The 16,742-nt window shown below is 43.4% G+C and overlaps 1 protein-coding gene across 1 annotated transcript in view; it reads right to left on the bottom strand.

The window, feature by feature from the left end:
• Nucleotides 1–9,192: 9,192 nt before the first annotated feature.
• Nucleotides 9,193–16,742, bottom strand: part of LOC138047477 (F-box/WD repeat-containing protein 8-like) — a 16,497-nt gene continuing 8,947 nt past the window's right edge. The window contains exons 3-5 of the mRNA XM_068894349.1: nucleotides 15,985–16,184; nucleotides 14,859–15,077; nucleotides 9,193–13,932 (exon numbers count right to left, since the gene is read on the bottom strand). Of these exons, the coding sequence (XP_068750450.1) occupies nucleotides 13,360–13,932; nucleotides 14,859–15,077; nucleotides 15,985–16,184 (992 nt within the window). The 3' untranslated portion in view covers nucleotides 9,193–13,359. The remainder of the gene's footprint in view (nucleotides 13,933–14,858; nucleotides 15,078–15,984; nucleotides 16,185–16,742) is intronic.

Raw genomic sequence — 16,742 nt, forward strand, 5'->3', positions numbered from 1 at the left:
TTTTTGCGCCGCGTTCTCCCAAGGAAACGTCTTAAAAATTCGCTACGCAGGCTTATAGATAAAATGTAAACTTTAAAAAGGAGCTATAAGCTAATAAATGTTTCCTCGACTAAAAAGGGAAGCAAACAAGTAAATTTGCTTCCTTTTATTAAATTTCTGTTTTTCTCTTCAAATGTTTCCATACATTTCGGGAAACCATGTCAACATTTTGCTTTGCATATCAATTCACTCGAGAAACTGTCGCGGGTTACTTACCGTGCTCCACCACCCACGCTGAAAGAAAAGAAAATAAAATAAAACAGTAACATTTTCGGAGCCATTTTGAACAAGAATTGTTTCAACGGAACGTATAGAAATTCTTAATAAACGGCTTTTACTTACGGCTGTCACAACGAGCATCGATATCGAGGTGCTGTTCGATTGAAGATAATAATAATAATAATAATAATAATAATAATAATAATAATAATAAACTTGAGAGAGTAATGAAGACAGTTAAAGAAGCCATGGGAGATGTCGGTTTGGAGTGGAACGAGAAGAAGTGTTCTACAGCTCATGTTAGGAGAGGTTCATTGGACAGCAGTTTGGGGGCACTGCCATCGGAGAAAGGCAGGTCATAGAAAATCTGAAGAAGGGAGAGACTTATAAGTTTTTGGGAGTTTTAGAAAATTCCAAGCAAGAGAACAGCTCTGTTCTGTGGGGAGCTTCAAAGGTTTGCTTGCAGAAACTGTCAATTATATGGTCGATCCCTCTATCGGACTTCCACAAAGTCTTAGCATCTAATCAATACGCACTACCAGTTGTCACCTACCCTATGTGGACACTAACATGGCCGCTCGCAGATCTACAACAATTCGATCGCGAAGCTCGCAAAAATCATCAAAGACAATGGAGGCTACCATCCACTCGCTTCAACCGAGTTGCTATACTACCAAGGAAGTGTGGAGGCCGGGGACTGAAGTCATTTGAGAGTCTGTATAAGCAGACCAAAGTCAAGAGCACAATGAAGCTGTACGCAAACGAAGGTCGAACGATGAGCTTAGTGCGCGAGTTTGAGGAGGAGTGCGAACGAGCAGGAAGAAGATCACTCGTAAAGGATGCCAAGAAATTTGCTTTGGAAATGGACATTACGCTGGACCTTGCATACCCAGATCCCAAAGCGTTGCAAACTGACTCAGGTCAGGAATCACATATTAAAGGAATAGGGAGAACATTACGAGTGAGAGAAGAAGAGAGAAGCATGAGGGAAGTAAGAGAGCAGAGGTGGCAAGGAAAGCTAATCGGAGAAAGATGGGATGATAACAAAGTTATTGACTGCTTCACTTGGCTTAGTAAGTGGAAGTCTGCATCTGTGCATACTGTTGCTGGAATCTATGAGTTATACCAGCAATTACTCCCCACTAAGCTGTACCACCAGAGCAAGACGAAGACGCTGACCACCACGGATGCCACGTGTCGTATGTGTGGAAAAGGGCCTGAATCTATGGCCCACATGATTAGCGGTTGTGGTGCCTTGGCACAGACTAAGTACATGCAGAGACACAAGGTTGAAAATCCTTTTCTTCGAGTTCCTGAAAGACTTAGATCTTATCCAGAGTATCCCCCCTTGGTACTCTCCAGTCTCACCTAAACCCGAGTACAAGAATGACCGAGCGTGCGCGTACTGGGATGTGCCAGTATTCGCTGAAAATAGGGAAGTCAGGGCTAACAGAATTGATGCGAGAATTGTGGACAGAAAGGAGAAGAAGGTGATCCTTATTGAGATGAGCTGCCCTTGGGTTTCCAACAGAGAACAGAAGGAACAGGAGAAAACTGACAAGTATGCGCCGTTGAGATGGGAGATGCGCCGACAGTTCCCCGGCCACACTATCACACAGCTTAATGTGATAGTTAATGTACTAGGAGGCTACTCTACGGAGACGGCGGAGAAAGTTAGGAAGTTTTTAGGTTTGGATAGAGGGAACCAGGTTTTGTTTAATATGCAGCAGGCAGTTTTATCGTACACCCTACACATAGCAAGGTCTTTCAAGGTTTCGACGAGTTATTAAGGAATATAAACTCCTGTTCCTTTCTCAAATGTTGGTTCGTTAGTTATTACCAATTGGTTTGTAAATAGGTTTAACAGTAGGGATTGTTACACAATAGTGCCTTTTCCTACTTATATCTGTAAGCATACTTACGTACAACATACTGCATAATAATAATAATAATAATAATAATAGTGTATAATAGTTGACAGTTCCTTGTGAAAATACATTGTTCGTGCTTAGTCTAACGATTTATTGCCAGTGTTTCTACATGGTAGCTTTACAGGAACTAACTACTTAAAATCTAACTAATTACAAACATAATACACAAATTGAAAACTATTGAAAATTGTAAGATCTAAAAATGCTATAAATACTATAAGTAAACATAACTAGGGAACCTTGTCAAGACAACTTATGAGGTTCAACATAAGAGGTTCAACTTAAGCGCGTGCTGGCCCTGCTCTTTAAAATTTTAAAACAATCATTTTTTAAGGTATTTAAGTCTGGACACCGCCTTAAATTTGCGGGTAGGGATTGAATAAAGTTGCTAATGAGTCCTGGAAACTACCCTTTGATTAAGGGAATTTCTATTACGGGCGCATTACTAGAGTGCAGTGTACGTTGGGGAATTGTGCCTAGGCAATTGCAAGTATTCGGGCCAAGCTTCACTAAAAAGTGAATGAAGGGGGTAGTTTCTAAAGAAACTGTGGTGCTGCGTCGGTGGAGAAGTAGTATACAAAAATTTGGTTTTATCAACGGAGTTGATAATGTAAATTGGCCAACGTACAGAGATTCTATTAGAATACAGTACAGAGATTCTTTTAGAATCTCTGTACGGTGGCCAATTTACATTATCAACTCCGTTGATAAAACCAAATTTTTGTTCACTAAAAAGTGCTCGGTGTCCAAACTTAAGAATGCTGAGTTTAGTATTTTCTTCTTCACCCCCTCTGTACCAGAACCAGGAACGAATTTTCCATACATTTATTGGTATCGACTAGTGAACTGAAAATAATACAAATACATACGAAAATTAAATACTGTAATCAACGCTTTAGAAACTTAAGATCGTAACTCGCTATATACTCGACACGGGAAAGAAAACACGCAAAATCAGAATAGACTACCTCGATCGATATAACTAGAGCTTAATTAAACCGACAAACCATATGAATACAACTAAGGCAACAAACATAACCAAATCAATACCAAATCGATCTGAAGAAATGGTATACAACTACCTTAAGAGAGTGCCATGAAACTAACATAAAGAGAAACCAAAGAAAACGGTCACTCACATATCAATTCTACTACGCCGATGGCTTGAAAAGAACGAAACCAAAAACAACTTCACTGCAACTTGCACACAATTCCACGTGCTGACAATGACTAATGAAAGGGCGTGCGAAAAATTGAAACACAACACCCCCTTTAACCGCAAACAAAAAAGCTAAGGAAATCAAATGATGTCACACAAAAACGTAACTGCAACACCCTCAACGCCTGATACTCACAATACTTGTTCTGAGCGCGGTCGCGCGCGGTCTGTGTACCACAATTTAAAAAGCTCTAGGCGTTCCTTGCATCATCTTTCGTTCGTGACGTGCTACGGTCGACCACAGCTTCATTTATTGATTATTTATACGGCGTTTTTCACATATTCAGGTTCCTTAATAGTTATGGGGGATTCTTCATCGGATAATGTAGGTTGTATTTCAGTTGGTTATGTTTATCATCTTTTCGACAGAGGATGGTCGCTTTTCCAGCGGATGGAGCGCGATGTTTACCTAGGCTCTCGTTATCATGTGTCATTGACCGCCTTTTTGTCCTTTTAATAGGACAACGTGAATAAGTCGGCTCCGACCGGAATGGCGGATGTCGCATCACCTGCGTTGGAAAAGCGCATAGAAGAGTCTATCGCAAAGGCTGTTCCAGTTATTCTGGCCAAGTTCTTTTCTTCGGGAGGTCTTGTTTCCTCGCAAGAGCCTTCAAACAAGAACGTCGATTCTAGTTCCCCGAGCAACCAGACAGACGAGGAGGCCCCGGGCCCTACCAATCGGGGTGAACGCTTCTTCTCAACAGAGGAGGATTTTGAGGTCTCTTCAGAGCTTCTCAATCTCACAACCAAGGCTTTCACTAAGCTTCTGACCCAAGAGAAATGGAAAGCCAGTGGCATGAAGGAGGAGATCAGGAAATCTCATGGGCATCGGAAAACCAAGGAGGTATTTTCTTTTGATGATGGCCTAGCTGAGAAGCAGGGGCCTTTACTCACAGTGGCTAGGCCAATTCTGGCCTTCTGGGAAGGGGGGCCTGACCCCGAGGTTGTCCGGGAGATGCTGGAGGATGCTCTAGTTCTGCTGAGTAATGCAAACGTCCGTTGAATGTCTGGGGACAGCGTCGTTTCTCAGATTACGTGAGGGATCTGGGCAGACGGACTCTTCGTCAGGGCATACCAACAGATAGGCATCTGTTCCCACACCAGTTCCATGACAAGATAGAAAGAGTGACCATGACCACAAGACTTCCACCTCCAGGTTGATCTGCGAACCGAAGGCAGGCCCTAAGCCATGGTCTGGTTCTCAGTCCTTTCGTGACTCTGCCTCATTTAGACCGGGACAGCAGCCCGGAGCAGACAGGAAGAGGAAATGGGCCTACAATCCTGGAGGCTCCATTGCTAAGTACAGCAAAAACCATGGAGTTGCCAGACGAGCTTCAGATTCTACCCAGTCGGCTAGCAACAGCAGCAGCTGACTATCCGTCATATGCTCCTCCCCTTTCACTTTCGGACAATCAAATGGCAAACAGAATCGGAACTTCTTAACAAATTGGAACTTACTCACAACAGACAAATGGATTCTTCAAGCAGTTTCAGGGTACAAAATACTTTTCCTCAGACCCCCGCGTCAGTGTCGGGCTAGTGCGACAGTCGTCCAGGAAGGGCAGCCGACGGAGCCAATGAAGGGGGCAATTCAGTCTCTAATTTCCAAGGGTGCCATTTCAGTGGTGGATCCCTGCCCACAACAGTTCATTTCAACACTCTTTCTAGTGGAGGGAGGACCAGGGACAGGAGAGTTCCGCCCTGTGATCAACCTAAGGGCACTAAACAGATTTCTTCCAAAGGAGAAGTTCAAAATTGAGGGGCTCCATACTGCTCGCTCTCTTCTAGGCAAGGGCGACTTTATGATGAAACTCAACCTCAAGGACGCCTACTATGCAGTCCTGATACATCCAGAGTCGAGGAAATATCTTCGTTTTTAGTTCAAGGGAACAATTTACGAGTTCCGTTGCCTCCCATTCGGCCTCTCCCTGGCTTCCCAAGTCTTCATCAAGATCCTTCGTCCGATTGTTGACAAACTGCATTCAGAAGGGATACGTACAGTCATCCAATTGGACGATCTTCTCCTGATTCATCATTAGAAAGACACATTGAGCAAGATTTTCCTTTATGTGTGGAGACTTTTGTCCAGCCTGGGTTTCACAGTGAAACTGGAGAAATGCTCTCTGGAACCAACTCGTCGCTTAGTCTTTCTGGGTGCATTTCTAGACACAACTTGTATGTCAGTTGCCCTGCCAGGGAAACAAATCAATCGGATACAGGGAGCATGCCAGGAAATGCTAGGGTCTCAGTCAACATCTCTGGGTGGACTGTTGAGCCTCTTGGGCTGCAGGAGCCACGCCGCATGGACGGGACTGTGGGTAGCACCATTATATTACAGAGCCCTGCAACGCCAGCAGGCTCTGCTTCTCCACCAGTTCGGATGGAGACCAAGGTGTCGGATATCATTGTCTCAACCCTCCCTGGAGGATCTGAGATGGTGGGTGTCCTCAGCACCGCGCACCAGTGGCTCAGTTGGTTGAGCACCGGGCTGTTACGCGGGAGGTCGTGAGTTCAACTCCGGCCGGACCAACACTCAGGGTCTTTAAATAACTGAGGAGAAAATGCTGCCTTTGTAATTACATCTGCAAATGGTTAGACTCTCTAGTCTTCTCGGATAAGGACGATAAGCCGGAGGTCCCGTCTCACAACCCTTCAATGTTCATAATCCTGTGGGACGTAAAAGAACCCGCACACTTGTTGTAAAGAGTAGGGCATGTAGTTCCCGGTGTTGTGGTCTGTCTTCTGTGGTGTATCATGGTTGGGAGGGTAAATGCTCGGAGATATTAGCTACACCAAGCTACTCTAAAAATCCGAGGGTAAATAAAGATATATGATATATGAGCACTGCATGATCACAACAGTCAGGACATCACTCCTCCTCCGTTCAACCTTTCCATCAGGACCGATGCATTGTCGCTGGGCTGGGGTGCAACCTGCAATGGCATGTAGACCGGGGGACACTGGAGCATGGAGGAGGCAGAACAACACATCAATTGTTTGGAACTCAAGGCAGCCATTCTAGCTTTGAAGGCATTCCTGAGAGTAGGAATGCGGCCACTACTCCAGAGTCTGGGCAACCACCCCCATGTCATATCCTTCTGGAAATGGACAATACAACCACCGTGGCCTATGTGAACAGGAGGGGGGCACTCAGTCACCATCTCTGTCCCTACTGGCCTTGGAACTATGGTCCTTCCTGCTTACCAGAGGTTCATGGGTGACAGTCACTTACCGGGAGTGTTGAATGTGGAAGCAGATGCAGCTTCGAGGGAATTCAACATGCGCACACAGTGGATGCTTCGCAAGGATGTCTTTTGGAACATAGCACATGACTTCTGTGTTCCGAAGTTAGACCTGTTTGCGTCGCGTTTGAACCATCAGCTGCCTCTTTATGTATCACGACTTCCTGGCCCAGTGCTTCAGCGGTGGATGCCTTTCAACAGGACTGGAGCCAGTGGAAGAGTTTCATCCAACCACCAGTGGTGCTACTACCTCGAATTTTTCAGAAAGTAACAAGCAACTGCCCTGCTAGTAGCCCCAGACTGGCCAGGTCAACCATGGTACGCTCAGATTCAACTGATGCTGACAAGTACACCGTACCCACTTCCCAAGGAGAAGTCACTACTGTTTCTGCCTTTTGACCAAGAGGCAGTTCACCCACTGTGGCGGTCTCTCAATCTGACTGTATGACCGATATCGGGTCAGCCTCCTGGACGGCAGGTTTCCCTGAAGAGGTGACTAATGTCCTCCTAGCGTCTTGGTCCCAGTCAATGTCCTTGGCGGGCATGGTCCAATTGGTGTTTTTCCAGGGGCCTGTGCCCCTTCTCAGCACCCGTCACAGATGTGTTGACCTTCTTGACAGAGACAGTGACAAATCAGTCCCTAGAAGATAGAACTCTGGCAGTCTATAAGTCTGCTATTTCACAGGGACATCTGCCTGTGGGTCAGACAAAGCTTGGAGACCTTCCAGTGGTGTCTCAACCTGGGATGTTAAGCGCTTTCTTGAGTTTCTCGCAACCCTGCATCCACTTGCTGGCCTTACTCTAAAATGCTATCCCTGAAATTAGCAGCATTACTGGCCTTGACTTCTTCTGCTCGTGCACATTAATTGGTTAAACTAGATCTGGACTTTGTCTCCATCAATAGCAATTCCTGGAAATTCTCTTTGGCTGAACACACAAAGGTGTCAAGACCTGGTCACCCGGCTAAAGAAATTTATCTGCCTGCCTTCCCAGACAATCCTAAGATTTGCGTAGTCAAAACCTTACAGGAGTATCCTGATTTCATTTGACAGACCGTTTAAACCCATCTCAAGTCAGACTGTGTCCAGATGGCTGAGGAAAACTATGCAGCTAGTAGGGATTGCGTGCCACTTGATTGGTCACTCCACTAGGAGTGCCTCTACGTCTGCGGCTGCACGAGCGGGTGTCCGGGATAATATTCTGGTAGCAGTCGATTGGTCCTCGTCAGAGACATTCAAGCGCTTTTATCTGAGCTCACCACACAAAGGGCAGTACGTAATGTTGTACCTGAGTAACTGGCACCATGGAACATGTTTTACTTTATCTTAAGGACACAGATACATTTTCAGTGGGTGACCCACGTTTTCTCTGTGGGCCCTTTAGTTTAGAAACTAAATATTTTAAGCAAGAGCCGATACAACGTAGATTTGATTTTAGTGATGTACTATATTTCGGCTGGCCAAAGCAGCCTTCTTCAGGTACAATGAGAGTTTACATTGAATTGCTTCTATGTACATATATATATATAGTAAATGGATGTTGACGTAATACTGGAAAAAATGTGATAAAACATGGCAGTTACAAAGATTTTGAATTCAAATACTAAGAGTCACGGAAAAATAATAAAATAATAAACTGAAATCTAATACGTTTCTTCGCGGATATTAAGACCGTTGGGATCAATTGTCCTGCCTTTTAAAAATAAAAAAGCTTCCCTGGCCTTACGGATCGAGTCTCTGTTAAAAAATATTTTTTCGATAGGGATTAATTGCATGTCCTTGGAGATGTTGTGGGGAGAGGAGAGGAAATGTTCTGCGACTGTAGTAGGTTTGGATTTGGTGTTAGCGTTATCTAAAGTGCGGCGGTGTTCATTAAAACGGTCTTTTAAACGTCGTTTAGTTTCTCCTATGTACTGTAGATGGCATCTGTTGCATTGAATCATGTAGAGGTTTTTAGTTTCGCAAGTTATGTGGAAATCAATGGAGCGCGTTTCGCCAGTAGAGCAGAATTTGTAGTTGGTTAGTCCATGGAAAATGTAAGGACAGGTAGCGCAGTTTTTGCCACAGCGAAAAGAACCGGAAGGAAGTGTGGAATTAGAATGAGTTACATTGGGGGACAGTTTAGCTGTAACCAGCAGGTCTCGAAGGTTAGGGGAGCGCCTGAAAGCCACAACAGGTAGATGGAGGAAAGCATTTTTGCAGCGGTCAGAAGAAAGAAGTAGATTGTAGTGTTTTTTTATTATGTTGAAGATGGAAGAAAGTGATGGATTATAGGTCGTAATGAAAGGTATTCGTTTGGGTTTGTCTGTCTGTTTAGGTTGTAGGGTATGTGTGCGGGGAATGTCTGCAGCCCGTTGTATTTGTTTAGTAACAAAGTTGCGTTTGTAACCTCGTTTCAGAAGGTATGTCGTTAGTTCCGTGGTGCGAATCTTGAACGTTTCGTCGGTTCGCCCTTTAGTTTAGTTATCAGGGTTGTTGTTTATCGGGAGTCTGAGCACATCTAGACCGGTTTCTGTCCTATGTATTGAGGACTACCACTTTCCTAGAAAGTTTTCTGTTTTATAGCCTTATGTAGGTTTACAGGCATGTATAGTTTCGTGTATCAGTTAATATATAGGGCTATTTAGCCTGGTTTCTGTTGAGGATTATGGTTTTTCATGCCAGTAACTCTTAAAGTCTGCACAAGTATTGCGAGTATCAGTAGTTAAGGGGGTAAAGAAAAAATTATATTTCCCCGGAGGGAAGGTACTTACCTGACGGGGAGATGTAGTTCTTCGAACTCGCTCGGAGACTGATACGAGCAATATTATTCCCCTAATACTGTCGGTTTTTTGTTCCTCCCCTCCCTGTTACTGTCATTCGGGACCTTCGCACTACTCTCTCAGACGAAGCAAGGAACGCCTTGAACTTTTTAAAATTGTGGTACCCAGACCGCGCGCGGCCGCACTCTGCACAAGTTTTTCTCGTATCCGTTTCCGCGGGAGTTCCAAGAACTACATCTCCCCATCAGGTAAATAAAATTTCCAGCGTAGGTAGCCAGCCAAGCTCAAGGACGTCTCTTTCCGAGCAGAAACAATTTAAGACAAAACCGGCAGCAGCAATCTGAACACGTACTCTTTCCTGCAAAAATGCGGAGAGTGGATAAGTGACGGAGTCATTAAAATTGAGTTTAGATAAGACGAGGTTTTGAGCGAGAGACTTCTTAGTCTCTTGCGGTGTCATATTCTTGATCTTTCTTAGAGTGGCTAGCACTATATAGCATGATGACGTAAGCTCATTTACATGTTCTGTCCATGTAAGGTCCTCACTAAGCCAACTTCCTAACAACTTAAATTTCTCTACCCTATCGACTGCCTTATCTTTCAGGGTGAGAGGTGGAGTGTATCCGTCAAAATTATGGAGATACGCTTAGTGGTAATAACCATCTGCTTGGTCTTGGTTTCATTCAGTAGCAGGTTGCTATCAGCTGCCCATGACTCGATGCTGCTGAGGGTCTTTTTCATCTTGTCTACACCGACAATGATGTCTTTGGGAGTGGCATAATGTAGCACCGTTGTGTCGTCAACGTACTGAAAGCAAGAGGAACCAGCTTGTAAACAATCTTGCATGTCGTTCGCATAAAGGTTGAAGAGAACGGGCCCAAGTATTGAGCCCCGTGGAACTCCAAATAGGACATCTGCGAGACTAGATTGTTTGTCACTGACTTGTACAAACTGTCGACGATTAGTCAAGTAGCTCAAGAACCACAGAAGAGCTTGCTTGGACAATCCAATTGCGTGTATAACTTACGTATAACAATAGAGCAGTCGACCGTGTCGAATGCGTTGGAAAAGTCCGCGAAGGCAATGAGCATTATCTCACCATTCATTGCTTGAATTATGTCGTCCCTAAGACGTAAAAGAACGCTAGTAGTTGAATGACCCTTACGCTGTCCAGAGGTAGTAACTATGCAGAAGCACCTGCTTTTGATCAATGTATTCAAGGAGTTGATTTAAGGACGGTGCCTACTATTGTTATTGCGCATACATTCTGCGCATATCGAGATACTCGGATTTCCTATGGCTGGTGCTTATTAATACGGAGATATTTTTGCGCGGTTCAAAACTATGCGAAGAAAGCAGAACTTTGCAAGTGATCTCGGTATCCAAAAAGAAAATTGGGGGTAACCACCCTTTTTTCAGAGATAATTAAGCTTCAAGAACGCCATACATTGCTTTGTATTTTAAAGCTTTTTACAAATATTGTTGATTAATTATCTTCCAAAAATGCGTGGTTATCCCCGATTTTCTTTATGGATTTTAACATCACTTGTTAAGATCTGCTTTTCCCGCATATTCAGTAAACCGCGCAAACATACCTTTCAATTAGTAGGCACCGTCCTTAAAACGAGTTTTTTACATACTTTAGAAATTGCTGTCAGAATAGCGATAGGTCGGAAATGATCAGATTCAATCGGAGAATCGACTTTAGGATAGGCGAAACACGAGCGACTTTTCAGGCCTCCGGAAAAGAGCCAATAGTAATAAAACTGTTAAGGATGTGTGTCAACGGCGAGGCTATGTTATCAGCGCTGAGTTGGAGATACTTTGCAGGAATCCGATCGGCGCCAGTTGAAGAGTCAGATATCAGAACTCATCTTCATTACCTCACTGTAAGTGACGGAGCGTAGATTAAACGAGCATGCAAGATGGTCTTCAGGAAGGGAATTAATAAGATCAAGAAGGAAATCTGATGAATTTGCCACTGATCCCGGCAAGCGTTGCGATGTTGAGCTGAAATGCTTGTTCAGGGCATCTGGGTCCGCCTTAATTGGCTGAGGACTGGGACGTAAAAAACTATGTATACTATTCCACAGTTCTTTGGATTTATTGGATGATGGGGCCCTCTTTAAAAAAGCACGTTTAACTGATTTCATCTTAGTCTTGATCTTGTTGCGCACAACACGAAATTTATTCCAAACACTTGCTGGGTTTGTTTTGTGTGCTAAATACCTAAGTACGTTCCGTTCTTTATGAAGTTTCCTGATATCTTCCTTGTTGAACCAAGGCGCAGGGGTTCGCGAAATTGTAGTTATACGTAGAGGAGCGTGCTTGTCCAGACAAGATTTAAAAGGCGAGTTAAGAATGTTTAGTTTCTCGTTGGGATCGTCAAGACGTAAAACAAGGTTAAAGGGAACACTACTCAGTTCTTCCTAAAAGCTGTTTCATCGAATCGCTTTTCATCGCGAAGTAACTTGTAAAGTGGTTGAAAACGTTTGACTCTTGCGTTCATAAACGTATACGGCCCATCATGATCACTAATAGTTGGACAGGGCAGCACATTGCAGTACGAGACGCAATTGGGCGCGTTGCTGATAATGTGGTCAATTAGTGTCTTAGAGGTTGATGTGGTTTTCGTTGGGCGCTGCACGTGCTCATGTTGGTTAAGTGACGTCAGCATATTGATATATTTCCTTACTCTAGGACAATTTGGCATAAGCATGTCCACATTTACGTCACCTGTGGCGACAATAAAACCATCCCAAAGCGGAACGTTCAACAGCTTGAATAATCTCTTTACTGTGTCGAGCCATGTTTGGTAGCCCTGAATAAGTTCCGCTCGATAGAAAACCCCTAAGAGCATTTCACTATGTTTATTGCGGCCCCGGATCTCTAGCCATAAGCGTTCCAAATCTGGTTCTATATTCTCAATGTCGATACGCCTTTTGTAGCTTATACCTTCCCTCAAATATGATCTCTCTTGAAGCACGCGAAGGTGTTCATCAATAAAGTATGGATCCTCGACTCCAGGCTCACTCATACAGATAGCATCAGAAAGTGATAAGTTTTGCTTACTACGATTCTCAGTTGAGTATGACACTAGGGACGTTTGGTGACAAAGTTTCAGCGTTAAAGTTACCATGTTGTCACAGGCAACTTGCTTCGTCTCCAAGGGTAACATTTCGGGATTTGACGTCATTTAACTGGTAACGGTAACGGTCGCCAGTTTGAATTTTAACGTTACCATTTATAGATTTTGGCGGGCTCATCGCTCGTGACGTCAAGGCCCTGAAGTTACTCTTGGAAACGAAGGAAGTTGCCGTTGACAACATGGTAACTTTAACCCTGAAACTTTGTCACCAAACTTCCCTTGTGTCATACTCAACTGAGAATTGTAGTATGGAAGGGCAGAACACTGAGCGTACGCTTGGGACACACCCATTCCTTTGGTGCAGATGATGATATGCACTTTGGGTTGAAAACCTATGAACACTTCGCATAAATCATATCAAACCACGTGGAGCAAGCACATCGTGGCGATATCGCCACCTTGGAGCAGTATTTGGCGCGCCGCACAGGACCTCGAATAATACAGGCGCTGACTGCCCGATAGTTTGGGCTTCCTGTGAACGAAACGCGGTCTACTGAAAAATCGCGCAAAAAATGAAATTTCCTCTTCCATGATCCTATCAAGGTTCTGAGAATCATAGAACCACTGTATTGCTCTTTCCTCCTTCCAGCAGATGACACACGAAACCACACTGAGGGGAAAAACCACATCAGGTGATTTTTCCCTATAACAGAACAAGCTTTGATCCAATATTTTTCAAATTCTTCGTGAAAAGACCGGTAGCTAAGACTGATTTTACGTTTCTCTTGTTGTACTTATTTCGCAGGATATCTGCCTAGGAATACCAATGGCGAGCCGTATATCCATCACTTACAGTGATTTTAAGTGCCCTCTATTTTGTCATAAGGAACACTAAGGTTTATGTTATAGTTGTATCCAGCTGTATCGTCGTAGTTTGACGAACAAATCTCCGGGATTCCTTCTGTTAAATTTTGGGCCGAAAAGTCAAATAAACGAATCACCCCTCGGTGTCTCCGGTGAAGAATCAAATCGTCTGCATACCACAAATCCTCACGCACTGACTTATTTAACGGAATGTTTGCTGTGATCATGCGGGATCCTTGAAAGTTACAGAGTCTGACAGGATGTCGCGCATGCGTCATCCATAAAGGTGATGTCATCCGTTGGTCCCACACCATCAATGTTCCATCTTCTGCACCGCTAACCACTTTCCAGTCATCCATTTGCACAGTCGTTACGACTCGCTTGTGTCCAAGGTTGAAGGCAAGTACCATCTTTTCATTGCGTAGGTCAAAGACTCGCACTCTGCAGTCATAGCTTCCAGTCACCAAGCGGTGAGGTGGGCAACTGGCCAAATCCAAACACGTGATCTCTCGGTAATGTCCTCCTAATATGGAAATCATTTTGGCGGTTTCCAGATTGTACAGACGTACCTATTAAAAGTTTGGGAAAAAGACAATCATCGGATATAAACCTTTTACATTTTTGCTACTGACTCACAACAGTTAAATAGAGAACCCAAAGGTTCTCTATTTAATTCATTTTATAAAAAAACGAAAACAAACAAAACAAAAATTCTGAATAAGGAAAGGAGTATTTTACTGGGGTTAGGCATACATCCCTACAATTGGGTGAAGCAAGAAGCAGCTATCACAAATGACAAAGGCTCTTGGGATTGGTGCAGAAAACAATAAATTCAACTATGTACACATTAGAAAAAGCGAGGAGCAGTAGCATCATGGTTAGTGCACTCGACTCCGAAGCAAGTGGTCTGGGTTCGGGCCCTGGCCAGAGACACTGTGTTGTGTTCTTGGGTAAGACACTTTACTCTCACAGCGCCTCTCTCCACCCAGGTGTATAAATGGGTACCGGCGAATTTAATGCTGGGGGTAACCCTACGATGGACTATCATTCCATCCAGGCACTTGTCTCCCACCAATAAGGCCAAAGTTCAATTCCCAGACCTAGTGTCAAAATGTGGATTGAGTTTGTTGGTTCTATATTCTGCTCCAAGAGGAGGTTTTTCTCTGGGTGCTCCGCGTTTTCCCCTCTCCTCAAAATCAAGCTATGATTTGACATGAGTTGATTTGATTTGATTTGATTTGATTTGATTTGATTTCAGTGTATAATGTCCCCATCTAGTTCCCCCCTGCTAAAGGCCTTGACATTTAAATAAAGAGAACCAACAAACTCATCGTAAAAAAAAGGATTCTAGTCTAGAAAACTATAACAGGGCTCACTGAAAAAAGCTGATGAAGAGTGAGTGCTCTCACCACTTCACCAATCTTGCTCCCCTATGAAATCACAGGTTGTGGTCATCTGCTTTGTGAGCTCATCCCATTGTCTTCTTATGTCTCACCTTGTTTCCGAGTGTTCCATATCCATATGAACCAACTCCAAGAGCAAGTTGGTGAGAGGTACTGTCCATGCAGCTTAGTTTTCCACCAATGACACAATCTAATGTAAATAAAAGACCTCTCCCAGGTGCCAGGACTGTTGCAGTATCTTGAGTTGCTATGGCAATGTGTTCTGTTGAAGAAATCCCACCACTGGCTGGAATGAACATGGCATGACCAATCTGTTTATAAAACACAACAAGATTACTTTGGATGACAAAAATTACAATTTAAGACCTGTATTTACCTTTCACAAAAGATGCACTTTATAAAATAAAATTAAAAATAAAACGTGAAAACAAACATGTAGTCAGCCACAGCTGATTAAAGTGCTCTCGGGGAAACACGTTTTTAACAATTTTATGTCTGTGTTTTTAGTAGGATTAAAATTATGTAACTTAACTTGGTTAACAAGAAGGAGCTTGGCGTATCCTTGGTGTTTATTTGGTATACTATGTGGTGCGCTGGCAGGCCAATAGCGTTCTGGCATTGTTTGGGTGTTGTGTAACTCTTCTGGGCATGATGTCAGGGTGTTACAGCTTCCAATGGGTCAGCAGAATTCTGATGTGGTCCATGCATGCACATTCGCATGTGCTCATAGTTTTACTATGTGAAGCCTATGGGGAGTTTTGTGAAGCTCATATTTTCTGGTGTCCCCTTCCTACTCTCCCCTTTGTAGTGTTACTTAGTATATGTATGCAGTAGGTTCTCCACTGTTTTCCCAGTTCAGTGTGATGGGTGCTAGGGCTGGGGCTGAAATTGGTGGGCGGGGCTCATAGCAGGGTTGCAGGTAGGGCAGGCTTTTGGGTTTTCTACCTACTTGGGTTTGGGGTCGGCGGTTCCAGGCCAAACGTTCCTGGGCATCCGACCTCCATGTGCAACTAAAGCATTGAAAACTATTGAAAGGTCACTGTCAGTTTTAGTCAAATGAACTGTTTTAAAATTATGGAACAAACTATTCCATTCTTTGCAGCAAAAACAGGCCATTACGCCCCCAGTTTCTGACATTAAATATCTTAAATATCTTTTTCCATGAATCATTCCATAGCTCTAAATTATGCATAGTCTTTTGATATATTTTTTCCTTACTCGATTTTCATAATTCCTTGATTCAGTGCATGTCCAATGTCCGTTGGAGTCACTCATGTGCACTCGGAGTTCGTGATCTGATACAGCAGCAAATGCAGGCAAGTCACTTGTTGCTACACAAACAGTTTTAACAGATCCTTCACATTGGCAATGACACAGAGGGAATAAGCTTAAGCTTGTGTGCCAGGCATAAGCATCTCCTGCAATCACATGACACAATATTATTATTGTCACATGGTAGAGACTACTGTATAAAATAAGTGTGCTGTCTAACAAAAAAAAGTCTTGTTTTAAGTTAACTGTAGAGGTAGGTGCCAAGTACTGAGATAACTGTGACAACATTGACGAAATTTTTGGTAAAATGCTTTCCCAATTTTTGTATCATTAAACACTTTTCGTTGAATTTCCTTTACTAAAATCACTGTTTCTCACCACTTTCCCACCAATTTCCCACTAGTTGCACCTCACATGGTTACTTTCCATTTTTACCAAATGATGATAAAGTTCTATCACCTTGGGATAAGAACTTTTTTAAGTACTGGGTATCCAGTACCAAGGCCTGGTTCCGAGGAATGGTGAATCCATATAATTGCAAAGGGTCTTCATTAATGGGTAGAAGAGATCTAATCGCTGATTGGCCGCATGGGTCAGCAAAATGGAATTATCTTTGTCCATACAATAAACCCGTTATTGACCATGCATGACAAGATAACTGGATATTGGCTTCTTTGACCAGTATTTTTTTTTCTTTTGACCAA

This window comes from Montipora capricornis, chromosome 4, assembly GCF_036669925.1.
Source record: "Montipora capricornis isolate CH-2021 chromosome 4, ASM3666992v2, whole genome shotgun sequence".
Lineage (NCBI taxonomy): Eukaryota > Metazoa > Cnidaria > Anthozoa > Scleractinia > Acroporidae > Montipora > Montipora capricornis.